This window comes from Mustelus asterias, unplaced genomic scaffold, assembly GCF_964213995.1.
Source record: "Mustelus asterias unplaced genomic scaffold, sMusAst1.hap1.1 HAP1_SCAFFOLD_69, whole genome shotgun sequence".
NCBI lineage: Eukaryota > Metazoa > Chordata > Chondrichthyes > Carcharhiniformes > Triakidae > Mustelus > Mustelus asterias.
Genome location: NW_027590131.1, coordinates 635,309 through 654,195, shown reverse-complemented (window position 1 = coordinate 654,195; position 18,887 = coordinate 635,309). Strand labels below are relative to the sequence as shown.

At 46.6% G+C, this 18,887-nt stretch overlaps 2 protein-coding genes across 2 annotated transcripts in view; both read right to left on the bottom strand.

Moving 5' to 3' along the window:
* Nucleotides 1-18,887, bottom strand: part of LOC144483448 (NACHT, LRR and PYD domains-containing protein 3-like) — a 396,724-nt gene that overhangs the window by 340,686 nt on the left and 37,151 nt on the right. The window lies entirely within an intron of this gene.
* LOC144483458 (NACHT, LRR and PYD domains-containing protein 3-like) overlaps nt 1-18,887 on the bottom strand; it is a 49,876-nt gene that overhangs the window by 15,196 nt on the left and 15,793 nt on the right. Inside the window, exon 5 of the mRNA XM_078202150.1 lies at nt 16,349-17,188. Within this exon, the coding sequence (XP_078058276.1) occupies nt 17,101-17,188 (88 nt within the window). The 3' untranslated portion in view covers nt 16,349-17,100. The remainder of the gene's footprint in view (nt 1-16,348; nt 17,189-18,887) is intronic.

The window sequence follows — 18,887 nt, the reverse complement described above, 5'->3', positions numbered from 1 at the left end:
CTCTCTCTCACACACACACAGCCTCCTCTTTCTCTCTCTCACACACACAGCCTCCTCTTTCTCTCTCTCACACACACACACAGCCTCCTCTTTCTCTCTCTCTCACACACACAGCCTCCTCTTTCTCTCTCTCTCTCACACACACACAGCCTCCTCTTTCTCTCTCTCACACACACACAGCCTCCTCTTTCTCTCTCACACACACACAGCCTCCTCTTCCTCTCTCACACACACACACACAGCCTCCTCTTTCTCTCTCTCACACACACAGCCTCCTCTTTCTCTCTCACACACACACAGCCTCCTCTTTCTCTCTCACACACACACACAGCCTCCTCTTTCTCTCTCTCACACACACACAGCCTCCTCTTTCTCTCTCTCACACACACACACAGCCTCCTCTTTCTCTCTCTCACACACACACAGCCTCCTCTTTCTCTCTCACACACACACACAGCCTCCTCTTTCTCTCTCACACACACACAGCCTCCTCTTTCTCTCTCTCTCACACACACACAGCCTCCTCTTTCTCTCTCACACACACACAGCCTCCTCTTTCTCTCTCTCACACACACACACAGCCTTCTCTTTCTCTCTCACACACACACAGCCTCCTCTTTCTCACACACACACACACAGCCTCCTCTCTCTCTCACACACACACACAGCATCCTCTTTCTCTCTCTCACACACACACAGCCTCCTCTTTCTCTCTCTCACACACACACAGCCTCCTCTTTCTCTCTCTCACACACACACACAGCCTCCTCTTTCTCTCTCTCACACACACAGCCTCCTCTTTCTCTCACACACACACACACACACAGCCTGCTCTTTCTCTCTCTCACACACACACAGCCTCCTCTTTCTCTCACACACACACACACAGCCTCCTCTTTCTCTCTCTCACACACACAGCCTCCTCTTTCTCTCTCACACACACACAGCCTCCTCTTTCTCTCTCACACACACACACACAGCCTCCTCTTTCTCTCTCTCACACACACACAGCCTCCTCTTTCTCTCTCACACACACACACAGCCTCCTCTTTCTCTCTCACACACACACACAGCCTCCTCTTTCTCTCTCACACACACACCCAGCCTCCTCTTTCTCTCACACACACACACAGCCTCCTCTTTCTCTCTCTCACACACACAGCCTCCTCTTTCTCTCTCACACACACACAGCCTCCTCTTTCTCTCTCACACACACACACACACAGCCTCCTCTTTCTCTCACACACACACACACAGCCTCCTCTTTCTCTCTCTCACACACACAGCCTCCTCTTTCTCTCTCTCACACACACACAGCCTCCTCTTTCTCTCACACACACACACACAGCCTCCTCTTTCTCTCTCTCACACACACACAGCCTCCTCTTTCTCTCTCTCACACACACAGCCTCCTCTTTCTCTCTCTCACACACACACAGCCTCCTCTTTCTCTCACACACACACACACAGCCTCCTCTTTCTCTCTCTCACACACACACAGCCTCCTCTTTCTCTCTCTCACACACACACAGCCTCCTCTTTCTCTCTCTCACACACACAGCCTCCTCTTTCTCTCTCACACACACACACACAGCCTCCTCTTTCTCTCTCTCACACACACACAGCCTCCTCTTTCTCTCTCTCTCTCACACACACACAGCCTCCTCTTTCTCTCTCTCACACACACACAGCCTCCTCTTTCTCTCTCACACACACACAGCCTCCTCTTCCTCTCTCACACACACACACACACAGCCTCCTCTTTCTCTCTCTCACACACACAGCCTCCTCTTTCTCTCTCACACACACACAGCCTCCTCTTTCTCTCTCACACACACACACAGCCTCCTCTTTCTCTCTCTCACACACACACAGCCTCCTCTTTCTCTCTCTCACACACACACACAGCCTCCTCTTTCTCTCTCTCACACACACACAGCCTCCTCTTTCTCTCTCACACACACACACAGCCTCCTCTTTCTCTCTCACACACACACAGCCTCCTCTTTCTCTCTCTCTCACACACACACAGCCTCCTCTTTCTCTCTCACACACACACAGCCTCCTCTTTCTCTCTCTCACACACACACACAGCCTTCTCTTTCTCTCTCACACACACACAGCCTCCTCTTTCTCACACACACACACACAGCCTCCTCTCTCTCTCACACACACACACACAGCATCCTCTTTCTCTCTCTCACACACACACAGCCTCCTCTTTCTCTCTCTCACACACACACAGCCTCCTCTTTCTCTCTCTCACACACACACACAGCCTCCTCTTTCTCTCTCACACACACATGCACAGATTGAGCTGGCCAAGCGCTAAAGGACACAGAGTGTCTGTGGCAAGTGAAGGGAACAACAAGAGGGAAAACATACAAGACCCCTTCCTCACCAACCTGCCTGCCACAAATACATCTCTCCATGACAGCAGTGGTCGGAGTGACCATTGCACACTCCTTGTGTAGATAAAGTCCCACCTTCACAGTGAGTGCTGTGTGGCACTATCACCGTGCTGTATTGGATAGATTTGGGGTTTAGGATTGAAGTAAAAGTTCAGAATCTTGTTGTAAACTAATTTCTGATGAGAGTTACAGAATGATGGGGAAAGATCACAGACAGTGCTTCTTAAAGGGACTCTGTACTGGTTGGAGTCATACCTGACACATGGGAAGATGGTTGTGGTTGTGGGGCTCAGTCATCTCAGCTCCAAGACATCACTGCAGGAGTTCCTCAGGGTAGTGTCCCAGGACCAACTATTATGTTTGCATCTAATTATAAACAATAAAAAGACAACCATTTAGGTCAGTATAATTAAAACAAGGAACAGTTTATTTAACGTCTTCATAGTTGCATAGTCATTCTAATACTGCTTCCCCAGCTTGTTCCCTGGGTCACCTATCCAAGTCTCTTAAAGGGGCATAACACCCCAAACTACATATATAACACTCCTCCCCTTTAATTTCAACAACTCTCAGTAACAACATATGTACACAATTTTAAACATTATGCAGGCATTGGAGCAAACATATAAACATGGTAAGAACTGCTTACAGGAAAACATGGAAACACATGGAAAACAACCACCCTCCACCTCAAGCGTCAGATCCAATCATTGGAGGACTTTGACATAACTGAAACAAGGTCTCTCAACATCATAGGGCAGGGTGGGTATTACTTGTTTCTTCGATTGTAAAGACCAATTCAAAATATCTGTTCAATTCGCATGTCATATCCTTATTTCCCATTATTAATTCTACTGGCTCACTTTCTGTGGACAAACACTCACTTTCAGTCATTTCTGTTTAAAATATCTGTGGAAACTCTCAACATCTGTCTTCAGATTTGTGACGAGCTTTCTACTGAACTCTAAACTTCCCCTCCTTGTTCATCTTTCAGTCATTCTTTACTATTTTTGATAATCTGCCAAATCTTCTGATCTGTCACTCAAATATGTTTTATCTTTAACTTTGATACTGTCTTTATCTGTTCTAACTAACCACAGAGGGTGGGCCCTCCCCCTGGGAATTTAGCATTCTTGTTTGAATAGATCTAGTCTGTGGATTGTGAAATATTAAACTTATTTCAGTTTCGAATATTAGACTCAGATCCTCCCTCAAAATGAATGCTACATTCCATCACATTCTGATGGCTGTTATCTCAGGGTGCCTCCACTATCAGGTCATTAATTAATCCTTATTTGTGTACTTTCCCAGGTCTAGTATAGGCTGCTCTCTCGTAGGTGGCAAAACATGTTGTTTTAATAGACTATCCTGAAAATAGTTATCAATTCCTCACCGAGGCTACCTTTGTCCGTCTGATTTTTGTCTTTATCTAGATTAAAAATCCGGAATGATAATCACCATCTCTTTCTGACAAACTCCTTTATACCTTGTTCCTCCTGTGTGGTTACTGTTTCGGGGCCTGTCAATCCGACAAGAGACTTCTTCCCTTTATCGTTTCTCATAAATTTCTTCCTAAACCGTTTCTACATCCAGGTTTCCTGAGCTTAGTCCATCCCTCTCTATTGTGTTAACACCATCATTAATTAATAGAGCTAGTCCTCCTCCACCTTTTCCTCACTTCCTGTCCTTCCCAAACATCTTGTACCCTTCAATATTCTAGTCCCAATCTATGTCATCCTGCAGCACAAAACGGCTCAGATTATATTCATTTATTTCCATTTTTGTATTAAAAACAATTTAAAAATAAAACAAGAAGCTAAATAACCAAGAAACTGATGCTACTTCACAGTCTCACATTCACTCACTAACCCACTCTACAAAGATTACAGGAGTAAAACAGGAAATGTTCCCACACCACTTCTCTGCTGTATTCTGATGATCGAAGTTGCAGTCCTGATGAGAGATCTCCTTTAGTGAAGGATCAGTGAAGGGGTTTTGACAGCCGGGGTAGAAGGTGTTTGTTGGGATCCCCTTGAAAGGATGAAGTTGGTTTCTGGTCGTTTCTTCAATCGATGAACAGTCAGTTCCTGTGTGGGTTGAGGTTCAGGGAGAGAATCGTCTGCTCCTTGGTTTGTCACTAGAATGGACGGATTCTTCTTGTGGTGTCCTGAGGCTTCAGAGACTGTGGCCAGAAAAGCAGTTTAATGTTTTTCCTGATGTGTCGTGTCTGGATCTCTTCCCTGGCTGTAGTCAGAATGAGTTTAATTGTTTTTACTCAAACCAATAACTAACCTCAAACCAGCAGTGGTTGTGCTCAGATTTCTCCAGAATCTGCTGCTTCGCTCGGGCTGCTGTCACCGACAGTCACAATCCCTTCTCTTTGTGAGGCAGTGAGTCAGTTCCCTGACTGGGTCCTGGGATCCACACAGCAGTGTCACCGGATGGTCAGAGGCAGCTTTGTGAACGCAGTGACCTCCTTTCTAACCTACCATTTTGACAGTTTCTCTGTGCAATGTCCATACTGAATAAGAACATAAGAACATAAGAAATAGGAGCAGGAGTAGGCCATCTAGCCCCTCGAGCCTGCCCCGCCATTCAACAAGATCATGGCTGATCTGACGTGGATCAGTACCACTTACCCGCCTGATCCCCATAACCCTTAATTCCCTCACCGATCAGGAATCCATCCATCCGCACTTTAAACATATTCAGCGAGGTAGCCTCCACCACCTCAGTGGGCAGAGAATTCCAGAGATTCACCACCCTCTGGGAGAAGAGGTTCCTCCTCAACTCTGTCTTAAACCGACCCCCCTTTATTTTGAGGCTGTGTCCTCTAGTTTTAACTTCCTTACTAAGTGGAAAGAATCTCTCCGCCTCCACCCTATCCAGCCCCCGCATTATCTTATAAGTCTCCATAAGATCCCCCCTCATCCTTCTAAACTCCAACGAGTACAAACCCAATCTCCTCAGCCTCTCCTCATAATCCAAACCCCTCATCTCCGGTATCAACCTGGTGAACCTTCTCTGCACTCCCTCCAATGCCAATATATCCTTCCTCATATAAGGGGACCAATACTGCACACAGTATTCCAGCTGCGGCCTCACCAATGCCCTGTACAGGTGCATCAAGACATCCCTGCTTTTATATTCTATCCCCCTCGCGATATAGGCCAACATCCCATTTGCCTTCTTGATCACCTGTTGTACCTGCAGACTGGGCTTTTGCGTCTCATGCACAAGGACCCCCAGGTCCCTTTGCACGGTAGCATGTTTTAATTTGTTTCCATTGAGATAGTAATCCCATTTGTTATTATTTCCTCCAAAGTGTATAACCTCGCATTTATCAACGTTATACTCCATTTGCCATATCCTCGCCCACTCACTCAGCCTGTCCAAATCTCTCTGCAGATCTTCTCCGTCCTCCACACGATTCACTTTTCCACTTATCTTCGTGTCATCTGCAAACTTCGTTACCCTACACTCCGTCCCCTCCTCCAGATCATCTATATAAATGGTAAATAGTTGCGGCCCGAGTACCGATCCCTGCGGCACGCCACTAGTTACCTTCCTCCAACCGGAAAAACACCCATTTATTGCGACTCTTTGCTTCCTGTCGGATAGCCAGTCCCCAATCCACGTTAATAACTGAATCAGATCCATATTCTAACTGATGTGAGCCATGCCTTACATGGCAGCATCCTCTGTAGCTGGCATCAGACCAGCCCTGAAACCCAACCTCCCAGAGTGACCCCCAAACTGATTGGCCGTAACCAGGAGTGATGTCCTGTCTCCAGGTGACATCACAAATCAGCCAGCAGCCAATCACACGGCGGCCTGCAATGATGTCCCCAAGCGGCTGCAGTGGCCAGTTTGAATGGACGGGGAGTTTGTGACCGCTCCCAGCTCCAGGCACTGGACCCTTCAACAATCTCAACACCATCAACAACTCAATGCAGCAAGAGGTCCCTCACCCCTGACATTACTGGGGCTGAGTGAGGGTGTGTTTCAGAGGTTGCATCATCTCATTCGCTGTTCCAAAAGGAAGAAAAATAAATGAAAATGGATTGAATTAAATTGAAAATTGAGTACAGCCACACAAAAAGCAGCACTCGTCAGCTTTTGATGGCCTCCCTCACAACGGCGCGTAGAGCTCTTGATAGTTTGCTTTCAGAACAACTCAAAGGCCATAGTGAGGGAGTCCAGCAAAAGCTGCTGAGTGCTGCTTTTTGTGTCGCTGTACTCAATTTTCAATATCTAATATCTGTACTATGTTATCGATATAGATAATAATATCTATATTATCCATAGGATAAAAACTGAGATCATAAACCCAGACCAAACTAGTAGAACAGGGCATTACTCTGGGGACAATCTCCACAGGCTCCTTTACATCATGACTCATGCCCAAGGTCGTGGAGTTGAGGCCATGGTCTTATCTTTCGATGCTGGAAAGGCCTTTGACCAGGAATCATGGGTGTTCCTATTTCAGACTTCAGACGGCCTGGGGTTTGGGCCCAACTTTGTAAGATGGGTCCAGATCCTTTATTCAATTCCACAGGCCTCTGTCAGAGCGAATGGTCAAATTTCTGAAGTCTTTGGACTCAAGAGGAGGACAAGACAGGATTGTCCTCTGTCCCCCCTTCTGTTCACTATCTGCATAGAATCCTGAGCACAAATGGTGAGAGACAGTCAGGACATAAAAGGTGTTCGAGCTGGAGAAGAAGAGCACAAATTGACATATTCTGATGACATCCTGCTATATTTATCAGATCCTACAACATCCATATTCTTTCTGAAAAGAGAATATTATAAAGTTTGGCGATTACTCAGGTTACAAAGTTAATGTTGATAAAACTGAAGAAATGGAAATAACTTCCCTGAAATGAGTTCCCTGCTTTTGGAATCTGTGCCACAATTGATAACTTCCTCTGTAAATTTAGAAACCCGACAGTGCTGAAGGAGGCCATTCGGCCCATTGTGCCGGCACCGACAACAATCCCACCCAGGCCCTATTCCTGTAACCCCACATATTTACCCTGCTAATCCCCCTGACACTAAGGGGCAATTTACCATGGCGAGTCAACCTAAACTGCACATCTTTGGACTGTGGGAGGAAACTGGAGCACCCGGAGGAAACCCACACAGACACGGGGATAATTCTCTCTGGACACTCAGTCCAGGTCTAAATAGTGTTTGATATAGCTCAAGCAGAACCTGCCCTGCTCTGGTAGTCTATACATCAGCCAGTAAAGGAAAGTATTCCGTCTGCCGGTCGAAACCACCTTAACGAGCTGTCCTGTTACCCTCAGGAATCACTGGACACTCACTCTAAGATCCCTCTATTCACACACACAGGGAGATCATATTAGAGAGGCGGGGGGGGGATTGTTATGGGAGATTGAAAGGCCCAATGTGTCATATGGCCTCAATCTGCTGTCTCTCTGCCTCAGAATTATTAAATACCAGCTCGGAGTGTGAGCATCACCAGAATCAAACACACGCCGCTGTTCTTTACATCCAATTCTGTAGCTCGGCCTGGTGTCCCCTTTGCCACATCAGGGTGTGGTGTGAGTTTGGATCTCTCCATCAAACCCATGTTCCTGGTGCTGTGAGGCAGCAGTGATAACCACTGTGCGACCGTGCCCGTCTCGAGTTCAGATCCCAGTACTTTTTAGTTGGAGCATTGAGGAGTCAAAAAAACGGAATGAATGTGTGTGAGCGTCGGTGCGCTTATGTTTCTGTATTTCTGTGTGTCTGTGTGAGAGAGTTTCCAACTGTGTGCATGTGTTTGTGTGTGTGTGAGCGTGTGTGTGTATTTCAATGTGTTTCTGTGTGTGTCTGTATCTGTGTGTGTATTTCTGTGTGCACGTGTGTGTGAATGTGTCTGCGCGTGAGTGAATGTATATCACGGTGAGTGTGTGTGTGTGTGTTTATTACTGTGGGTGTCTCTGTGAATGAGTGTGTGTGTGTCCGTGAGTGTGCATCTGTGAATGTGTGTCTGTGAATGTGTGTCTGTGTCTCTCTGTTGTGTGTGTGTCTCCGTGTGTTTGCGTCTGAGTGTGTGTGTCTGTGAATGTGTGTCTGAGTGTGTGTGTGTGTCTGTCTCTGTGTGTTTATGTCTGTGTGTGTGTGAATGTGTGTGTCTGTGTGTATGTGTGTCTGTGTCTCTCTGTTGTGTGTGTGTCTCCGTGTGTTTGCGTCTGAGTGTGTGTGTCTGTGAATGTGTGTCTGAGTGTGTGTGTGTGTGTGTGTCTGTCTCTGTGTGTTTATGTCTGTGTGTGTGTGAGTGGTGGAGCAGGCTCGATGGGTTAAATGGCCTACACATATTTGAGATTTAAATATATTGATACAGATGCATGCTGTCACCCCCCCCCCTCCCCCCTCCCCCTCCCCACCCAGCCACAGAAAGATATCTGCAGTTTTGTCATATTTTTTGAACCATTTAATGTGACAGAATACGAAACATCCTGGCCAATGACACAAACAATGATCCAGCATCGTCAGCAGCATCGCTGGAAACATCAAATTGCAAAGTTATTCATATTTTGTAAATTGACAAAACTGATGGAGAGGTTTGAGTTCAGGGAAATGTAAACCGACACAACTTAGATTGAAAAGGGCTGGAACAATGTACTTTAATAAATGATGAAAAGTGGAAGCTCAAAATGTTCCGATATTTCACAGCTGGATTCACACAATACACAGAGCAATGTCTCTGATACTCTGGAATTGCTGCAAATGTGGTTAATCTCAGTACGGAGGCTGCTTTCATGGTTCAATGTTAATCTGATCACTCTCATCAAAACAGGGTCAACATTTCTGTACAATGTGAGGGATTCGTAAGTTAATATAGTTCAGTTTCAATGTTTAAAATAACCAGTCACTTTTCTGTGGCTGCTTTGGGAGTGTCAGTGGAATGTACTTCACAGTAAAGTGTGAACAATTGTATTGGGGAATAACTGGAAGCAGTTTCCATTGAGAGCTTCCTGCATTCTGGAAATGTGTGTGATCTATTCAGAGATTGGAAATGACGGATGAATAAAGATACAGTTTGTTGTTAGTTTCATGACATTGTCTGCCTTGAAGATTCACAAGTTCCATGTGCTGAGAGAAAGGAATGATTAAACAATGTCTATAATTCAAATCCTTCAGACAAGTGAAAAAGCAGGAGAACAACTGAATCCACAAACGCTGCCACAGACAGTATTCAAAGCTTCAACTTCATGTTTGAATGTGAAGGGCTGATTGAAATAAACAGGAGGCCACACTGGGATGCTGAGCAATTTGATTCCTGTTTTTCCTAAACTAATAAAAACCTGTGATGAAACATTCCTTGGACAGAGCAGAGGGAATTTTACTCTGTATTTAGGCCATTACAGTATTTGTGTTGGGAACATTTGATGAACAGTGCAGATTAAACATTATTCTTAACCGCTGGAATTTAAATTAGAGCCTGATTTAATCAAACATTGAAAATAATGAGGTAAAGGGAGAGGCTGATAAAGAACAAGTTTTTCTGCTGGCTGGGAACTCCAGGATTTGGGGACATTTGGATGTGGCCTCAGTTTAGGATTTTAGAAATGTGGGAATGAAATCATTGCCAGATGTGGTGTGGAGTTAGTTTGAAACAATCTTCTGCAAATGGCTATTGATGCTCAGTCACTTGTTATTATTTTTAATCTGGGGTTGATAGATTTCCCTTAGTCCAAGGGGTAAAGAGGTAGAGAGTTAGATCACAGATCAGCCATCATCTTATTGAATACTGGAACAGGCTTTCAGGAAGATTATTCCAGATTCCAAGCAGCCTCTCGGTGAAGTGATTTTACTCACTTCACTTCTGATCCATTTCCCCATCATTAATAATCTGTACCCTCTTGATCCTGACCATCTCTTGAGAGGGAAGATTTTCTCACTCTTTAACCAGTCCATACCTCTGAGGATCTTGAATCTCTCTATCAAGTCTCCTCTCAGCCTTGTTTTCTCTGGGGTGCGGGGAGAAAACATTCATTTCCACATCCTTCCCATTATTAAACTCTGACCAAAGGGGAACAGATTTCAAAATGAAATGAAGGTGGTAATGCCTGGTGACTGTCCCAGTATTAAATTAATTAAACACATCAAAACATTTTGGTGGGGGGAGTGGGTGGGGGTGGGTTTACACCAGAGACTGGCAGTAAAGAAACAGGGGAGGCTCCCCACTCCCCCATCCCTTCCCTGATCTGTGTCTCTCCCTCTGCGTTTAACCCCCACCTCCAGCTGTGTTTCTGACTCATTTTACAAACCGCACCAACACTGAGAATCTCCCTCATTCGATATCAATACATTCAATCTCAGCAATGAAGCTTCTATCACCCCCGCCCCCCTCTCTGTCTCTTTCACTCTCCCCCCAGATCGAGACCTATCCAATACACAATCTCTGCACCCCCTTCCTCTCCTGCTCTGGATAATCTGTCCTGATCTCTGCTCTGTTTCTCTATCTCAGTGTGAATCTGGATGAAGTGCTCTCTCTGATAAGTTGCTGTCTGACCGTTTAAAATAATGATGTACGCTGTGCATCATGTTTTAAAGCTCAGAATGAGAAGAGAACAGTGGGAGGGGGAGCAGGAAAATCCACAATCCCACCCTGAAGTGGCTGCTGCACATTTTATTGAACCATTGAATTCAGCCACTTCAACCCTGTTCGGGAATTAAGGAAATACGAAGGTGCCCCTGAGATTAGGCCTTGAATTGAGACCCAGTCACATAGGCCTTGAATTGAGGCCCAGTCACACAGGCCTTGAATTGAGGCTCAGTCACACAGGCCTCGAATTGAGGCCTACTCACACAGCCCTTGAATTGAGACCCAGTCACACAGGCCTTGAATTGAGGCCCAGTCACGCAGGCCCTGAATTGAGGCTCAGTCACACAGGCCTCGAATTGAGGCCTACTCACACAGGCCTTGAATTGAGGCCTAGTCACACAGGCCTTGAATTGAGGCCTAGTCACACAGGCCTTGAATTGAGGCCTAGTCACACAGGCCTTGAATTGAGGCCTACTCACACAGCCCTTGAATTGAGGCCTAGTAACACAGGCCTTGAATTGAGGCCGAGTCACACAGGCCTTGAATTGAGGCCAAGTCACACAGGCCTTGAATTGAGGCCCAGTGAAACAGAACAATCCTTTCCATCCACAAATCCCAGTGCTCTGTTTAAAAACACAAGGAGGACTCTGGGATTGAGAACAAGCCTTTCCTCAGGCTCAGGAATGTGAATTTAAGCCCCCTCTCCCTCCCGAGTGCTTCACAGTGAGAGAGGCAGACGGAGAATGTTACAAAGAGAAACTCAGTAAAAGTAGATTGAAGCGCTGCCCTAGGCTCTCACACAGCACCGTGACATTACTGAGAGTAAAAAACAGGCACTGTCCAATTGGCCAATTAAACCGGGTCCCAATCGCAGCCTTTTTCATTCCAATCCCCTGTGAGAACTCGATCGAAACGCCCTCTCTGCAGCTCTGCCTTACCCTGTTCCTCTCCATATCCCACCCTCCTTTCCCTCAATCTTTTATGTTTAAAATGTGGACATTGATATAGTGTTAGGAATATGGGGCAGGGAGGAGGCACAGAGCATGAGTGCACAACAAGATCCCACACAGTCTGAACATGGCCAGATACAATGTGATATTTAAGTGAGGATTGAGGTGAAGTCAGTGGGAATGAGGGACCACACCTCTCCCTCTCTCCGCCCCTCTTCCTTCCACCCCTCCCCAGTTAAAATAAGGGGACATCACTCCTGGTTTGGTGCTGTTTGTACATTTGACATGAACAGGGAACCTTCCACTTCGAGCACAGTCACTCCTCTCTGATTCCCTCTCTCTTTTACCTCCACCATCTCTGCCCCTATCCACCCCCCTCTTCTCTCTCCTGCACTTGATGATCTATCTCTGTTCTCTCTCTCTCTCTCTGCCTGTTTATCTCCCCCTATCTCTTTACGTACCCATCGCCCTCCTCTCTCTCTCTCGCCTGCTCTGGATAATCTCCCTGTCTCTCTGACGATGAATCTGGATTGAAATGCTCTCTGAAAGGTTTCTGTCTGACCATTTTAAATCATGTCACCCTGTGACCACTGTTTGTGTTGATCACTGATTCACATTGAGAAATGAGGCTGGGGGCAGTGGTGGGAGATGGAAGCAATCACAGTCAGTTGTCAGTACACTGAACTTGGGGAGCGGAACCACGGTCTCCCAGCAGGATAGGCTGCAGGGAAAATACACACAGCAAGATCCCACAAGCAAACTGCTCTGTTACCCTCCCGTTCCCCCCGCCCCTCACTGTTACCCTCCATTTCCCATTTCTCTCACTGATAACTCACAATCAAAGGAGAACGATGGGAGACAGAGAGAGAGAGAGAGAGAGCAGGAAAACCCACAATCACACCCTGAATTAAATGGATTATTTTGTTTTTAACCATCGAGTTCTCCCACTTCAGCACAGACGCTGTTCGGGGATGAAGCAAATACAAAAGGACATTCTGAGGGCCCTCTGAGATTAGGCCTTGAATTGAGGCCTAGTCACAGAGGCTGCATTAAACCTCGGGGACAGAGGACAGTTTTCTTCCCCCTCCCCCAGTGAATGAGGACAATCCTCTCCAGCCCCGAAACTGCCCCAGACACGACTGGAAGGAGTGAGAGGGAAAAGGGAGAGTGTGGATGAGGGTGGAGCCAGTGATCTCCAGACCCTGCCCCTTCCACCCCCCCCCGCATTAAAACAACAAATCACGTTGGGATTTTCCTCGACTTTATTACAAGATGCAACACAGAAGCAAATAAGCGGAGCAACGGGGAAGGATTGCAGGAAAGTGAGTGAAAAAACACCCTCGCCCTCTCTCTCCCCCTACTCTTGCCCTCCCTCTCGCGACCCACATTCTAGAACCTTTGATCTCTCCCCCTTGCACACTCTGCCTCCCTCACACTTTCCCCTCTTGTCCACTCCCTCTCCCACTGATTCTCTTCCCCTCACCCTCTCTTCTCCTCACTCCCTTCCTCCTCACTTAATTTCTCCCTCCCCCCACTCCCTCACTCAATTCCTTCCCTTTCACTCTCTTCCCCCTCAGTCTCTGCCCTCACACTCTCCCCTTTACTTTCCATCCCTTAGTCTCTCTCCCTTCACACTTCCCCACTCGCCCTCCCCTCTCTCTCCTCCTCACTCTGTCTTCACTCTCTCCCTTCCCCTTCAGTGTCTTCCCCCTCAGTCTTTTCCATCACACTATCCCGCCTCAGACCTTCCACTCCTTTCCCCCTCAGTCTTTTCCGTCACACTATCCCGCCTCAGACCTTCCACTCCTTTCCCCCTCAGTCTTTTCCATCACACTATCCCGCCTCAGACTCTCCCCTTCACTATCCGTCCCATCAACCTCTCTCCCGCTTATGCTCTCTCCCCTCAGTTGCTCTTCACTTACTCTCTCCTCTGACTCTCTCCCCACCAGTTCCTCTCCCCGTTCTCTCCCTCCTCTCTCCCTCATTCTTCACCTTTCTCCCCCTCTCACCGTCCCTTCACTCCATCTCCGCTCACTTTCTCCCCTTCACTCTACCTCATTCTCTTCTCTCTCCTCCTCACTTTCATCCCCCACTCTCTCCCCCTCACTCCGTCCCCTCTATCTCTCCGCTTCACCCTTCCCCTCCCCCTGCGTCCCTCGCACTCCCCTCTCATTCTCTTACCCCTCATGCACTATCTTCCCATCAGTCTCCCTCCCCTCCTCACAATCTCTCTCCCCCTCTCTCCCTCCCCCATTCTCTCCCTCACTTTTCACCTATTCTCCTCCTCATTCGATCTCCCATCGCGCTCTCCCCTCACACCATCTGCCCTCAACCTCACCCCCCCCCCCCTCACTCGCTCTTCACCTACTCTCCCCCTCACTCTCTCTCATTGATTGTATTTAAGACAGAGATAGACATGTTCTTGATTGGTCAGGGGATCAAATGTTATGGGGGAAAGGTGGGAGAATGGGGTTGGAAACTTATCAGCCGTGATTAAATGGTGGAGGAGACTCGATGAGCAGAATAGCCGAATTCTGCTCCTGTATCTTATGGTCTTTTCAGTTTCACGCTCACTGTTAGCTACAGTATTTACACCAGTCCCCCGCTCTTTATTAGCTTGCGTACGTATTAGTTTCAGCATTCCAATGATTCACAATTAGCATTTAACTAATTAACCAATAAGCATTTAATTGTAAATAACTACAGTTATACATATTATAAAATTAGGAATATCCATTACAATTACAGAGCAGCAACATTAACCCTTTCTCTTCCAAGACTCAATAACACAGATCATGTCACATACTGAGCAGTATTCAGTTAAAACTAGCACAGATCAGACAACACAATAAAGTTAGTTTAAATTGACATAATGGATGATATGAATAGTTTGTTCTGAAGAAATGATATTAATTTGAAAGTGATTAATTCATAGTCTTTGAAGAATTTCCCCGATTCAATGTGAAGCTTTTAATGGTGTAGAATATCTACCCACTTTTCAGCGCCGGCATCTGCAACTGTAGATGGATGAAAAGCAACAATCCGACAAACACCAGGTAATATCTGTCATGGTAAAATAAACAGTTTGATAAATAATGGGAATATCTGACATCATGCATCTGTCCTGAGATCTTTGGGATAATCCAAAATAAATCATACATTCAGAAATTAAATAAAGCTGAGGTGAGTGTGCAGGAACAGAGTGAAATTGTGAATTCTACCTTTCTATGCTCTCGCTCTGCATCTGCTCAGTGAGATATAAGGAACAAGGAAAGAGGAAACTGCATTTCCGAGGCTCTGATCCTGTGCAATGCTGCGCCAGTGTTCCTGTGTTGCTTTCGTTCGAGGGATGTCGGTTTCAGAGGAAATGCTATCACTGTTGTCCAACTTAAATCATTTGGTTGTGGGGTGCTGAGAATTCATTAACCTCTGTAATGCATGGGTTTGTGATGTGTGTTTCTGTGGGTGTATGGCTGCGTGTTATGTGTATTTCAGAGAGATTCTGTGTTTCTCTCTGTAAGTCTCTCTGTGTCTCAGTACGTGGGTAAGAGTCTGGGTTTGTATGTGTGTGTTTGTGAGAGTATGTATCTCTGTGCCCGTGAGCATGTGTGAGAGTTTGTCAGTGTGTGAATGAGTGTGTGGGTGCCAGTTTGTGTCTGTGTGTGTGCGTCTGGAGGGATGTGTGTAGGATGCACAGATGCGTGTATGTGTATGATTATGTGTCTGTATGTCTGTGTGTCGGTTTCCATGATTGTGCCTCTCTGTGTGTTGCTCTGTGTCTCTCTCTGAGCGTGTGTGAGAGATTGTGATTGTGTGTTTTTGTATGGGGATGTCAGTGTGTCTGTGTGATTGAGATTATAAATCAGAAACACATTCCACCTTTGGATTGGAATCACTTTAATCAACCTGTGCATTCGGGATTTTAACAGTCCCAGAAATAATTGCAGTAACATTTACCGTGTGTGTTGTGGGTTAAGGAATGGAAACCCTGCTTCACCAGAGTCAACACTGAAACTTTCCCAGATAAATACGTGGGAACTTTTGTTGAGGTTGATAATTGGCAGGGTAAACGGGGGGCGAGAGTGGAATGAGAGAATTTGGATTCCAACTGAGCTGCTCTCTGTATCACCGAAACCTGTGGAATTGGAAAGCAAGAGTTGCAAAAGGGGAATAGTTTGTTTGGAAATTATTTTCTGTTCGAACACGGACAAAATGTGATTAAAGGTTGTAATTGTGTCTCAAAATGTTTGTGTTTCCAATTTTCAGAGAACCAGTCTGTGAGATTGAGACAATTATCTTGGAAACGTTAAAAGAACCGTGAGCAAGATCCATTGTGTAAGATTAAACACTGAATGTCTGACACAGGAATTACAGAGTGCAGCAGAGTTTACCCACTCCCATTCTGAATGGGATCAGTGTCTGATAACTGCACCAAATGTACACATTACAGTCTGAGATCATCCCCAACTACAATCTCCAGACAATATCTCCCAAAGGGAATGAGGGAACAGAGTTCATGTACAGTGTCTGGTGATAAAAGGGTTAATTCACCAGCCGGGGTTCCTGCTGCAAACTCCAATCCCTGTCAATATTGTTCAATATTCACGCTGCAGAAACCGGTTCCCAGATGCAGACATGGGACTTACTGAACTTGTCTGAGGCTCACAGAGAGCAGCGCCTGCAGTAGCTGTGAGCCGCCAGCAGATGGTGGCATTGTGTCACTTTAATCACCAGATAGTGAAAGAGGTTTTGAGGAGAGGCTGGTGGAGCCTTTGATTCATTCACAGAGACAGAGAGGAAACTCTGACAAGATTGACCAATCAGCCCTCTGCTGGGTACTGTCAGAATCACACACACACTGTTCTCTCTCTGGAGAATGATCTCTGCTGCTCCATTTTGAAAGGAGGTTGAAGACTCTGTTGCTGAGAACACTGACAACACATTGCTGCTTAAACAATGGTTTGCAGCAATCTTTCCTTCAATTGTGGAGACTAAAACTACAACAGTTTTCCAGCTGGGAAACCAGGTAAGCAGGGAAATCAGTGCCAGGCTGGAGGGGCTCTTGGAATAGGGAGGGAGAGGGGCAGGAATGAAGGGTTTGGAAGGAGCTGTCGAAGATCTTCACAATTCAGGATTTCACTGTAACTGGTGGAGCAGCAATGTTTATAGATTGAAATGTTCACACTCGCACTCTCAGTCCCGGTCTGGATTCCCGCAGCGACTCCAGCTGTCTCTTCCCATTTGGACTGAACTGATTCCAGTGCAGCCTGAAACAGATTAAAGATGAAACAGGAAATAAACAGATTGAACAACAGGAAACTGGAGTTAATGGGACAAATCTTCTGGTCTCTGGATCGCCAGAGGCCAGACACACATCCGAAGATGAGCATCGGGACCCTGTGGATGTCCTGACGCACTGATCTACCTGGGAATTGTCCCAGAGGTATTAACTACTATTGGGGAACTCCCCTGCTGCAGTTAGAGTCAGATACTTGGGACAGATCCACAAAGTTTACCTGGATAGTTACTCAGGTAATGTTAGACAGCTCACCACCTGGGCGAATACCTGAATAGCACACCCGAGTCCCCCAATCACTTCCCACTGATCCCCATACTACACCTCCCACAATCTGACTAGACCCACTCAGAGTCACAGAGGTTTACAGCATGGAAACAGGCCATTTGGCCCAACTTGTCCATGCCACCCGTTTTTTAAAAACACCCGAAACTACAGTTCCACCCATATAGACTCAGTGGCTGAACCCTCGGATATATCCCCTCTCAGTACGGCCGTGATGCTTTCCCTAATCAAAAGTGCAACTCCCTCTCCTCTCTTACCTCCTGTTCTATCTTTCCGATAGCATCTGTACCCTGGAACATTGAGCTGCCAGTCCTGTCCCTCCCTTAGCCATGTTTCAGTAATTGCTATAATATCCCAGTCCCACGCACCCATCAATGCCCTGAGTTCATCTGCCTTGCCCGTCAGGCCTCTTGCATTGAAACAAATGCAGTTTAATCTGGACTTCCCTTGCTCTGTCTTGCTTCTGTCTGATCTGTCTGGTACTAGGATTACTGACACTGCCTTTACTAATTAATGTGCTCTCTTTAACTTCCGTGCTGTCCTCAAACTTCTCTTTTGTCTCCCTCCTGCTTTGGATCCCACCCCCCTGCCAACCTCGTTTAAACGCTCTCGAGCTGCTCGAGCAAATCTCCCGCCAGGATGTTAGTCCCCCTCCAGTTCAAATGTAACCCATCCCTCTTGAACAGATCAGCCCTTCCCCAGAAAAGATCCCAATGATCCAAAAATCTATATCCCTGCCCCCTGCACCAGCTCTCAAGCCAGTCATTCATCTGCCTAATCCTCCTATTCCTACTCTCACTAGCACGTGGTACCGATAGTAGTCCTGAAATTACTACCTTCGAGGTCCTACACGTTAGCCTTCTGCCTAACTCTCTGTATTCACATTTCAGGACCTCATGCCTTTTCCTACCTATGTCGTTGGTACCAATATGTACAACGACCTCTGGCTGCTCACCCTCCCCCTGAAGAATGTCCTGCAATCGCTCAGAGACGTCCTTGACCCTGGCACCAGGGAGGCAACACACCATCCTGGAGTCTCGATTGCAGCCACAGAAACGCCTGTCTGTGCCTCTAACTAGCGAGTCCCCTATTACTACTGCTCGCTTGCTCTTTGCCCGACCCTGTCCCACAGCAGAACCAGCTGTGGTGTCACAGGCCTGGCTACTGCTGGTATCTCCCCCTGACAGGCTATCACTCCCGTAAATCATCTCTCCCTCCCCTCCAGCCCGACTACCTCCCACTAGCCCTTGAACAAATCTGACTAAACCTCCCAACTTGGCCTCATCCGTCCCAACCTCTCCTGACCTGACATAGAAACATGGAAGATAGGAGCAGGAGGCGGCCATTTGGTCCTTTAAGCCGACTCCACCATCCATCACAATCAT